At 53.5% G+C, this 12,335-nt stretch overlaps 1 protein-coding gene across 2 annotated transcripts in view; it reads right to left on the reverse strand.

Moving 5' to 3' along the window:
• ADCY5 (adenylate cyclase 5) overlaps positions 1-12,335 on the reverse strand; it is a 167,040-nt gene that overhangs the window by 45,956 nt on the left and 108,749 nt on the right. For both annotated transcript variants that reach the window (XM_031009482.3, XM_055383817.2), the window contains exons 4-6: positions 4,323-4,434; positions 2,647-2,774; positions 405-563 (exon numbers count right to left, since the gene is read on the reverse strand). In XM_031009482.3, coding sequence (XP_030865342.2) covers positions 405-563; positions 2,647-2,774; positions 4,323-4,434 — 399 coding nt within the window. The remainder of the gene's footprint in view (positions 1-404; positions 564-2,646; positions 2,775-4,322; positions 4,435-12,335) is intronic.

Here is a 12,335-nt window from a genome sequence, read left to right on the forward strand (position 1 = left end):
CCTCCGCCTAGCAGCAGGCTCTTCCCACCCTACCTTCCTCACCCCTCCCAGTCCTGCCTCCTTTACGGTCTAGCCATCCCAGAAACTATCTGTGCTTCCTCCCTCCTCCAGAACTCTGTCTATCACACCTCACCAGCCACCATGGTTTGGGTCAATATCTTCTGGGTCAAGGTTCAGGGAAGGGTGACATAATGCTCCCACAACTGGCCAATGGTGGCACAGGTGATTTGGCAAGTAGAGGAATTTCTACTTCCACTGTGCTCACCCCAGCGCCCCCACAGGTGCTTGCTGCCCATCCTGCCCACCCCACCCTGCCCCGCCTCGCCTCTGCAGGATGGTCACCCTGGGTGGGCTTGAGTGGGAACCCAGGTTGGGGCCCCAAGCCACCCACAGCTGTCACTCACCCCGCCTTGCCGCCAGCCTCCATGTGGTTGGCTAGCGTGACATCGTTAGACCAGACGTCGAACTGCCACTTCCTGAGACCAAGGACACCGCAGTGTACTCGCCCGCTGTGAATTCCCACACGCATGTTCACGTTCACCCCTGTCACCTCCCGGACCAACCTGGGGATGGAGCAGGGGTAAAGCTGGGAGAAGGCTGGAGGCCAGGCACACAGAATGGGGGTGAGGCTGCAGGTGCAGGGAAGGTGAAGGTGCGGGGGTCAAAGAGGCTTCTCTCTCCCACCCAGCCCTAGAGTCCAAGAACGTTCAGCCTGAAGGGCACTGGGGCGGGGGGCAGGTGCAGTAGGCTGTGAAAGGGGCTGTTCCCGGCTTGGCCACAAGGTGGCGCGGTGCCACACTAAAACCCAGAGCCCTGCTGCTTCCCCTCCAGGAGGGCACCTCTGGCCAGCACTGCCCTGTCAATTAAATTGTGATTGGAAAAATGCAAATGCACGTTAGGGCCGACTTGAATTAAACAGGGAAGTTACCACCACTCCAAACCCTATTTGTATAATGCTCTTGTGGGTAAGACAGAAATGGCTTTTGGATTATCTTTTTATTGGATTTATCCACACTGCTGCTTCCAAGATGTTAGCAGGGTGATGGCAAAAGGTGGTTACCCAGGTTTCAAGGGTATGGCCTGCTCAGGAGGGAAGGGGAGCCTGGGCAGGTGCAGGGGCTTAGGGTGCTCCATGCCCTAGAGGAAAGCTTGGTCCCGGCCACATGCACCACATATCCATATCTGGGAGCTCCCAGTAGACAGGGCAGGCCCTCCGTATGCACTTATAACTCCTCATGCTGGGCGAGCAGTGGAGGCAGACTGCGAAGGAAGCCATACATCTCCAGGTGCATGTCTGAGGCCCATGGGAACCTGCCCAGCATCTGCAGGAGAGGGTGCAGGTGCCAGGAAGTAGGGTAATGGATGAACTCAGATTGCACTTTCTAGGGCCCTAGACCCTCCCTAACACCTGGGGCATGGGCGCACTCAGCCAGCCATGGGACCAGCAGTCTGACTTGCCCCAGTGGGTGGGACCACCACTGAGACTCCCTGACCCCATCCCACGCCATCAGCAAGAGGCTGACACCCACTGCAGGAGAGACTGAGATCACCCATCATTTCTCTTGTCCTGAATCAACTTGGTAAATACCTCCACTGCAGCAGAATACCTTCACTGAAATACTTTCCATCCACAGTGCCTTTGGATACTTGCTTAGCTTGACAATGGCTCATTCTGTCTTTTTGGCTTAACTCCACGGCCACCTCCTTCAGGCAAACTCTCTCGATCCTCTCAGTGGAATCAACTGTCCCCTCCTGGGCCCTCCTTCAAGTCTGCCTCCCTTACCTCGCCATGTCCACATGACATGCTTTGTATCTGAGCACCAGGAGTCCTGGTCTCTCTCCCTTAAGGCTCTGTGCTTCCGGGGAGACTGATTGTCTAGCTCAGGCTTGCTGGGGACACTTGGCAAGTGCTGCAAGTAGAACTGAGCCAAACCAACGGACCCGGCTGCCTTCCTGGCAGCCACTCCCGCCTCTGACCTTGCCCTCTGTGCCTTTTTTCTCTGCCTCTGCCCAAGCTATTTCTAAAGCCCAAAGTCTCTGACTTGCTCCCTTGGCTGTCACATAAGCTTGCACCACCCATGTTTTTCAATGACCAGGGCTCCTTCTGTGGCCAGTGATAGCCATGAATTGGCCAAAGTGCCTTTTTGCTATGGCTCACAGGCAGGGTGATTCTCTCTAAGCGGAACACCTGCATTTGAATCCACCTGCCTGGCAGTAGCACCCTGGGGAGTTGTCTAACCCCTATGAGCCCAACCTTTCATATCTGGGAAGAAGTGGAACCAGCAGTTCGATGCCTGGCTGGGTGTCTGTAGGAAACATGAGGCCCCGGAAGTGCAAGGGCCTCACACGGCACAGGATCCTCACACGGCTGCCAGCCTCTCCTCCACTCCTGGAGTCTGCAGAGCCCTCCCTTCCCACACACTTCCTCTGGGAAAAGCTGCCCAGGCTGCTGTAGGGAACAGGAACCCTGTAGAAGGCAGAAAGTCTGGTGGCACACGCCAACCCTCAGCTTGGCTGGGCACCTTTTGGCAGACAGTTTCACCCCACTGTTTCCCTGCCTCCAACGAGACAGCTGGCAGGTCAGTCAGTCGCTCGGGCTGTGGACAGTCCCAGGGAGGTAGACGGTACCCGGGGGTGGACACTTACGAGATGGCCTCGATCATGTCCATGCCCATCTCCACACAGCAGTGGGCGTGGTCAGCCCTTGCTTCAGGCAGCCCCGAGACGCAGTAATAACAATCCCCGAGGATCTTAATACGTAAACAGTGATTCTCCTGGAAAGCAAATTAATTTTACAAATTAAAAATAGTAGGAAAGAGAAGTGGGAGGGAAAGAAATGAGAAGCAAACAGATTCACCCCGTGCCTGGAATAACTTGCCTTTTAGGGCAGTGAGCGCAGGCCCACGCCAGAACTCGGCATGGTCCTGGGACAGGCTTATCAGGAGACATTGGGGAGGGAGGGATTGTGGTGATGGAGGGATCGGCTGGGCAGCCCTGAGCGGCATTCCAGCTCCCAGACTCAGGAGCTCACTTTTAAAGATCTACTCCAGAGCCCCAAGAGGAATTTGGCTGGTCGAACTACAGCTCAGCCAGCAGGGTGGCCTTATCAGCTTAAGGAAGGCCCCAAGCCCCAGTACAAGGGTCTCTGGTCCCCTCCACACACCAGAAGTCACTCTGATTCGTTGCTTGAGATTCTATCAAAAGTTGTCTGATTCTCCTCCTTTTACAAAAAGACTGAAGCAGGCAGAAATGAGCTTTAACCAAAAGCTCACTGACTCAGCCTGTCTGAGACTTTTATCAAAAAAGAATTTTGCTCAACTAGCAAGCACATGAGTGCCAAGAATCCAGCAGAGCTGCTGCTGAGTGACAGGTGCCACAGGGCCACCTGCAGGCCACCACCAATCCGTCAGTGGGATTGCGATAGAATATCAGTAATCACCAATTACGAGCGGTCCAACTCTGGCTCCCAAAGATAGTTGAGAAACAGGGATTCAAGTGCCCTTGTGGCCTGGACTCATTTGAGACCCAAGTGACAAGCAGGTGCTATTCACCTCATTCAGTTCAGTGACAAAACCCACAGGTAAGTATATGCGCTCCACCATGGCAGCCCCCAGAGAAGCCCTGGCACTGGCACTGACGGCACCAGCCTCTCATCAATAACCCGGCCTGGCGTCCTGTGTGGGCCAAGGGAAATGTGTCCACCTGTCAGTGGCCACTGACATTTAATCACTCTACAAAGGCCTAGAGCTGGGAAAGGATAATGGAGGGGTGAATAGGGGCCTAAGGAATGAACGTGTCGTTCACCACTCCCTGCCATTGGAAGTGTTACTTCCAATTTATCCAAACGTTTAAGAGTCCTCTTTCTGGATGCCTCTAGGGAATGGCACACAGCTGCCTGCAGGCCAGCTGGGGATTCAGACTCATTCTCTTATCAGTCTGGCCAATCTCATCAGGAATGTGGCTTGATGGCACCTAATGTGCCCCAGACAAACAGCTTATTCCCCTGGGGTTTGGGCAGTGTGACCGACAGGCCTCACCACCCGCTTCCACGGATGGGGGGCATGGAGGGCTCCCTACACTCTCGCTTGTGGTCAGTGACAGTGCTGAAAGCAACCCCAGCTAAGTGTGTCTCCAGGCCCACGCAGGGCGTGAGGACACAGCCACAGCCTAAGGGTCCCCTCTGCCCATCACCAGCAGGCTCTGCTCAGCAGGATATACCCAGGCACATGCCCATCCCTGGGGTTCAGCAGGTCCTCGACCACAGCAGCCTCCCTCAACAGCCCAGGTCAGGCCACCCCCAGCCCTGGCTCAGGGCGACTCACTGCGGCCAGCTTGTCAAAGCGGGCGAAGAGCTCGTTGAGGGTCATGACCAGTTCCTGTGCAGTGCACTGGGATGCCAGGCTGGTGAAGCCCTCGATGTCAGCAAACAGGATGCTGGGGAGACAGGCAGAGGAGGAAGACCCTGCTATAGGCTGAATCTTTGTGTCTCCCAAATTTATACATTACATCTTTTTGTTATTTTCTTTTTTTTTAAGAAGAGGTCTTGCTCTATTGCCCAGGCTGGAGTGCAGTGGTGTGATCAAGGCTCACTGCAGCCTCGACTTCTTGGGCTCATGGGATCCTCTCCCCTCAGCCTCCCAAGTAGCTGGGACTACAAGAGTTTGCCACCCTACCTGGCTAACTTTTTTTTTTTTTTTTTTTTTTTTGGGTAGAGACAGGGTCTCGCTATGTTGTCCAGGCAGGTCTCAAACTCCTAGGCTCAAGCAATCCACCCACCTTGGCCTCACAAAGTGCTGGGATTACAGCCACGAGCCACCACACCTGGTTGCATTAAATCCTAATGCCCAATGTGATGGTATTAGGTGGGGCCTTTGAAAGACAATGAGGTCACAAGGGTGGAGCCCTCAAGAATGGATTAGTGCCCTTATAAGAAGAGACACGAGAGCTTGCTTCTTTGCTTTCTGCTCACCACTTCGTGATGATATGAGAAGGTGGCTGTCAGCAACCCAAAAGAGGGTCCTTGCCAGACTCTGATCATGCTGGCACCCTGATCCCAGACTTCCAGCCTCCAGAACCGTGAGAAATACACTGCTGTTGTCTGTAAGCCCCCGTTCTTTGGTATTCTCTTAGAGCAGCCTGAACAGACCAAGACAGACCTCCATGAGGGATGAGAGGCAGGGCTTGCGGCCAGGGCCTAGCCTGGAGCTCCTTGGGCCTGAGAGGGCTGCCAGCCAGCAAGAATGCTGGGGGCTCCACGCGGCTGCTGGGCAGGGGACAAAGAGGCCCTGGCACTGGAGGGCCGAGGACGCTGCCTCTTTCTGCTGCTATCCTCCTTCTGTGCTCTAACGGCACCCTCCCCCAGCCCAGGAGGAAGGCAGGGGAGGGGCGTGAGGCCTGGGTGTGTGCCTCAGGAGGGTGCGGGACAGGGGGCCAGGCCCCAACTCCCAGTCATCTCTCAGGCCTGCCCGTTTGACCTCTGAGCGCACCCCGAGGGCACTGGGCCTGCTCCTGGGGAAGAGAAGCCTTTTATACCTCTGTTCTGGAAGGCATTTCAGGCCAGAATGATGGCCCTGCAAACTCTGACTTCCCAATCCCACACAGAAAGGACTCTAGCCCCAAGCCCTCCATCCTGAGGGAGTCCTCTATCCCCTACAAGAAACACAATAAAAGAGACCCAGGGAGGAGAAAGGAAGACACAGCCCGTCAGCATCCCTGGAAGCCCCCAACTCCTCCTTCCCAGTTCCTCAGTGCACCAGCTGGTGATAGATCTTTCATCCGTCCCTGTGGCTTGTGTTCCCTAAGTTGAAAACATTTTCTTTTTCCTTTGAAACGGGAAGGGAAGACCCCAGGACCAGAATCTGTAAGGGCCCCTGAATTTATTTTTCTTAAAAGGGACACAAAAATCTAAAAACTGTCATGTACTGAGATGCTCCTGGCAGCCAGGAGCTAAGCGGGAGGCTTCCAACATGTCATCTCACTGAGTCCGCGCAAGAGCCCTGCAAGCGTCAGTGTCCCCATTTCACAGACGGGAGCCAAGTCTCAGAGCAGCCAGAGACAGCGGCATGGCAGGATTCTTCCTCCAAGGTCTGTGCGCCTTCCCAGGCACCTCGGGACTCCTAACGCTCCAGAACCATGTTTCAGTTTTAAAATTAATGATGTTGAACTAAACATATTTTGTCCTTTTATTCTAAAAATGTGTATTGGTACATTAAGCATGTCTTTTTAAATCAAATATTGGGCTCACGCCTGTAATCCCAGCACTTTGGGAGGCTTAAGTGGGCGGATCACTTGAGGTCAGGTGTTCGAGCCCAGCCTGGCCAACATGGCAAAACCCCATTTCTACTAAAAATACAAAAATTAGCTGGGCGTGGTGGCATGCACCTGTAATCTCAGCTACTCGAGAGGCTGAGGCAGGAGAATCACTTGAACTCGGGAGACGGAGGTTGCGGTGAGCCGAGACAGTGCCACTGCACTCCAGCCTGGGTGACAGAGCTAGACTGTCCCAAATAATAATGAATAAATACATTAATTAATTAAATATTGACAAATGATAATTGTATATATTTATGGGGTGGGTACAAAGTGATGTCATGTCACGTATCCACAGTGTGGAATGGTTGATTGGGCTAATCAGCAAATCCATCACCTCACATACTGCTCATTTATCCCTGGTGTCACCTAACTGGAACATGGTACTCTTTACTAAGCCTGTCTTTATATTCCCATGCTTTGACATCCAAGGCTCCCAAGAGTTGGTGCCTCCCAAGACAAGCCAATTCCCAGAGACAGTAAACAACTTGCCTTAGGGTGTGCCTTTCACACACAAACCAACCAACCCAGAGTCCACTGCTGACGACAATCCCCTGCCCTCGCCACCCCAGGGACAGGCACTGGAGTCCCAGGCAACTTGGGACAGCCCCTACATACTGAGCCAGCGCAAAGACATTCTTCAAACCAGCCAAGCACTTGCCTTGCTACCCTTCCTTCCTGCACAAACCACAATAAAGGGCCCTGCTCCCTCGGCCTCCTGACTGCCCTGGTGCCTCCCCCTTGGCCTCTGCGTGGTGTGTCTCCTCCTCGTGGGAACTGTGAGTGACAATCTTAGCGGCAGTCCTCTCCCGATCTGTTGGCCTCACCATCATAAAACCTACATTTTAAAACAGTCAGACACTATTTTAAGCTCACAGAAATATTAACTCGTTCGCACCTCATAACCACCCCGTCAGGAAATGAGGACACAGAAAAGTCACCTGGCCAAGGCCACACAGGCACTGGCTCCACACTTTAGGAGTTGAACCAATCAAGATGATGCTGTCTGTAGGCCCCACGGACATCTTAAACGGGTAAAGGTACAATCCAACACCCTGGCACTGTGAGGGAGGTGGGAGGACCCCTGGGAGCTGCTGCTGTGGTCCCGGACAGGTACAGGACCACCCTGAGAGGGGTCACTCTCAGCAGCTGCTCACCAGCTCACAAGAGGAGAACCTCTTTTTTTCCACAGGGCCTGTGGAAACAGGTTGGGCCACCAGGGAGTGCATCCCAAGGCTTCAGCCAGGCTGTCCCACCTCCCAGGAGAAGCACAGGAGGGCAGCCCCCAACCACTGCTGTTTCCCCAAATCCTGGCTCCTCTGGCCACTTCAACAGAACAACCAAGGCAACTGTAAGAGTGAGGCCAGAGTGGGAGAAATGGGGACAGGGACAAGAGATGGAACAAATGAGAGGGAGAGAAGAAAAGGTGAGGAGGTGGAGCAGAGAGGACAGGCCCTATCCTGCCAGGCCAGGGGACTCAGGACAGCAGAGAGCTGCTCCAGCGTGTGCAGCTGTGGGATGGGCCCAGAAAATGAAAGGGAATTTGGATTCTCCATAAGCTCTCATGCCCGGTATCTGGCGTGGCTGGTGGGCCCACCACCCTGGCCCAGAGGTAGACTATGCTGGCGTGTGCATGCCTGGGGCAGGGTGCCTGCAGAACCCCATCCTGGCCCACCCTCCGCCTCCCTGCCTCCCAGGCACCTGCCCCCTCCACCCAGGGAGAAGGAGGAGGTCTCTCCCACAGTTTGTGAAAGCACCCACTCCATAGTTGTTCTGGAAATTCTTCTTCATCTCTCAGGAAATCAAAACCAAGGGAAGCTGGGGTCCAGACTGGCTGCACATGAGTCAAGGAGCATGTTCAGTGAGTATCCCCTTGGCCAACACCAGTACTTCAAACACAAAGCTGGCAGGCAGCACGACCAGTGGCTGGTCCACCCCCAGCCTGAGGCTATGCAGCAAAGGCCTGGCTTTGGGGGCTGGAGATGCCCCCGGGGTAGGAAGGAAAAAGTCCCCTAATCTAGCAGAGGTAGGACTGCCACCGAGCAGAGTAACACACAGCACCAGGAAGAGCAGAGGAGGTGAGAAGAGGGAGGGTGGGGCGCCCCAGACACACAAGGCAGACACATGTGGTCCCAGGGGCTCCCCTGCACTCCAACCTCCTGTGCCTGCCTGGCTGACCCAGCCACTCAGGTGGGCCAGGCCTCTGCCCATCCGTGCACTGGATGGCCAGGCCTGTGGTCAACTCGTTCTCCACAGATGACCCTGCTGGACCTTGGCAAGCGCATTCTTCCATGGCAACTCTTGTCACACTAGACCATATGGTCCTGGGACCAGGCATCTCGTAGAACCACCTGGGGAGCTCTTACCTGGAGAGGACCCCTACCCCCAGTCCCAGAGATTCTGACTTAATCGTCTGGAGTGGGCTCCGCTGTTGATTGTCTTTGTTCTGTTTTATTTTCAGCTTCCCTGGTGACTGCACTATGTAGCCAGGGTTGAGAACCACCACACTAGTTTAAAGGTTGCCTCAAGAAAGCTTCTACCACCTCATTTAAATTTACAACCCTTCCCATCTGTCTATCTCCCTTCTCCACCATATTTTTCTCCACTGACTATGCTGTGTATTACTGTTGTTTATTATTATGCTCCGGTCTGTCTCCTCTCACTCAAATGTAAACTCTTTGAGGGAGAGATTTTATCTACTTGATTCACGGCTACGTCCCAGCCCTTAGGAAACAAGCAGCTGAATGACAGCCTGGATGCAGCGGGCCATGCCTACCTTGGCCTCTGCTCTGCACCCTGCCCGACACCCAGCACAACACCCAGACATGAAAGGTGCCCCCGGTAGTTTCCTCAGGCTGCTGTAACAAAGCACCACCAACCAAGTGGCTGAAAACAACAGATTTTTATAGTCTCGTGGTTCTGCAAGCTGGAGGTCTGAGATCAAGGAGTCGGTAGGGCCCTGCTCCCGCTGAAACTCAACAGAATCTCTCCTTGTGTATTCCTAGCTTCTGGAGGCAGCCGCCATTCCTGGGCTTGCAGCCGCATCACTCCAGTCTCTGCCTCGGTCCTCACCAGGACTTCTCCCTGTGTGTCTGTGCTTTCACAAGGCAGTCTCTTCTCACAAGTTCACCATTCCTATTGGATTAGGAGCCCATCCTACTCCAGTATGACCTCATCTTTACTTGATTTCATCTGCAAAGATCTTGCTTCCAAATAAAACTACATTCACAGGTACCAGGGGTTCAATGTATCTTCTTTTAGGGGGATAAAATTCAACCCACAACAGTGCCTAATACTTATTTGTTGAAAGGAAGGAAACTTTCCTGGTTCCAAAGCAAGAGACACAACTAGTAACTCCAAATTGTGAGCTCTTCTTTCTGTCCCACAAAGCCTCTTGGAGTCTCAAGCATGTCACCTGAGACAGGAGCCCATGAAGTCCTCAGCCTGTCCCCCAGCACACGCTCCCAGCCATATGCACGGAACCAGTGGCTGAACAGGTACCAGGGACATGGGGACATGAGTGGCCTCTGGTTGTGTGCCAGGAGACATGAGAAACAACATTGATATGTGAGGAGCTCCATGTGCCTTTGAAAACCTGCACCTCCCTGCAGCCTCCTGGGAATCTACTCTTCCTGGCCAGCTGCTGAGGAACTAGGGAGGGGCAGATCACCACCCACCAGGGAAGAGCCACTCAAAGCAAGGCATCTATGCCGGGTGTGTGGAAACCCAGGCAAGGTTGCTGCTGAGGCCCTGACTGTGAAGCCCCCAAAGCCTCCCCACACATTTATATAAATCCTGCCACCCCCACATTCCCCCACCTCCTGTCAGAGACAAAGTCACATTTCTCTGCAGCTTTGGGGGAGGATTCTGCTTAATGACTGTCACTTCTGCAGGCTCCTGGGTTTTACAAGGTTTACCCTACAGCAGACTGTCTGTTCTGCTGGCCAGGATTTCCTGATCTGCCCCGGAGTAACTCTGAAGGCCATTTCCCAACTCAGCGCTGGCCCAGACGTGCAGGAAGGTGCTAATTCATCTATTAGCTCCCATCTGAGAGCTCCTCTTGGGAACAGGATCAGGCCCTCATGGCGGGCGCACAGAACTGGGATAGGGCCACCCTGGCTGTGCACGCTTCCCTAATTGCCTGCCATCCATCACTCACAGTCCCCTGCATTCTATTCCAGGGGCAAGAGTGGGAGACAGAGTCCCAATTACCACAACAGGCCCTTCAGCCCTCCAGAGCAGCTTTGGCTCAGCTTTCCAAACCACGTGCACTTTTGGTGAAGTGCATTTCCTCGTGGTTGTTCCATCTTGCTGCCAACAGGCCCATGACTTTATGAAGCTGTCAGAGCCTGGCCCTGCTCCTGTGCACATCCTGCAGCACCTTGGACACCCAGGTGCTGAGTTTTCCTAGTGGTCTAGGGGAGCCTGTAGTGCTCATCACCAGCTCCTCTGATCTCCTGCAGCCCCTGGCAACGTCAGAGCTACAGGACCACATCAAGAACTGTGCTGAGTGGTGGATGGTGGGAAGGGAGTATGGCAAGGTCTCAGCCCACCTCCCAGGAAGTTGGGAGCTGAAGGTGCCGGGGAAGTACCCGGAAGGGTCCAGTGTGGGCTGGGGAGGCTGAAGTGGCCACACCTCTGGATGGGCCAGTGGTCTCTTTTTGACCAAGAGTGCTGTCCCCTGCAGCGTGCCCCCTCCATTTGCCCCCCCATCATCCAACCTGAAGAATCCTTTGGGCTCACATGTCCCTAGTAAGGTACAAGACGAGCAAGGAGTCACTCATGTCCTTTAGGGGAGTTAGCACAATCAGGTGTGGTCTTATTAACACTGGGCTGAGGTCAGACACCAGAGGGCTGTTTTCCAAGGAGTGGCACAAAAAAGATGAGAGAGGGGCATGTGAACTGGCAGCAGCCACAGGCCCATCCAGGGGCACAGGCTGGGAAAGGGAAAGGGGGAAAGGCCTATGGGAGCCTGCTGGACACAGAATGCCTGCACAAAGTCCACCAACAGGGAGAGCCTGCCCTGGGACAACTGTGCTCTCTCCACTCTCACAAGGACAACAGGACGCCTTTCTTCAGCAAGTGGAAACCAAGACAAGGGGCCCAGTGACTGGTTTGACTGTCAGGACTGGGTCCAGGGGTCCTAGGTCGAGGCATGTCCTAGATTCGACTAAGGGCCTCCTGCAGGCCCCTTCCCACCCACCCAAACCCCTCTCTTGTTTCTGCCTACCCAAATCCTACCCCTACTGTACATACGATGGAACACCCCATAGCACCTACAGACATTCTGTTTAGAAAGTCTAGAAAGATTTAGGGAAATGCTTCCTGAAGGAAAATCACACAAAAGGAAGAAGAAACTGCAAGACCTAGCAATAGTTAGTGACCTCAGGGGGGAGTCTATGAGTGCTTTTTCTTCTCCATACTGCTCTTATTTTCCAATTTTTCTACAGAGAACATATATTCTTCACATAATAAAAATGTTTATTTTTTGCCATGCACAGTGGCTCATGCCTATAATCCCAGCACTTTGGGAGGCCAAGGCAGGAGGAACACTTGAGCCCAGGAGTCGGAGACCGGTCTAAGCAACATAGTGAGACCCTGTCTCTGCAAAAAAAATTTAAAAATCAGCCAGGTGTGGCAGCAGGCACCTGGGGTCCGAGTTACTGGGAGCTGAGGTGGGAGAACTGTTTGAGCCCAGGAGGTCTAGGCTGCAGTGAGCCATGATCACACCACTGCACTCCAGCCTGGGTGACAGAGTGAGACTCTGTTTCAAAAAAAAGTAAAATAAAAAAGAAAAGTGTTTATTTTTTAAAAGGTAAAAAACAAATCACATTCTTCTTTTAGGGCCTGATTCTAACCCTTCCATCTTCATGATGTCTTCCTTGACTTACCCAAGCCCAGAATAATACTTCTTATGTCTAAATTTTTATTAGAATCGTAATCATCCATAACAGCTGATTCCAGCTGTTTCAAAGACATAGCCGGGCAAATTCAACTGGTCAGCGCCTCTTTGCTCTGTCTTCCCT

The sequence above is a fragment of the Gorilla gorilla genome, chromosome 2 (assembly GCF_029281585.2).
Source record: "Gorilla gorilla gorilla isolate KB3781 chromosome 2, NHGRI_mGorGor1-v2.1_pri, whole genome shotgun sequence".
Classification (NCBI taxonomy): Eukaryota; Metazoa; Chordata; class Mammalia; order Primates; family Hominidae; genus Gorilla; species Gorilla gorilla.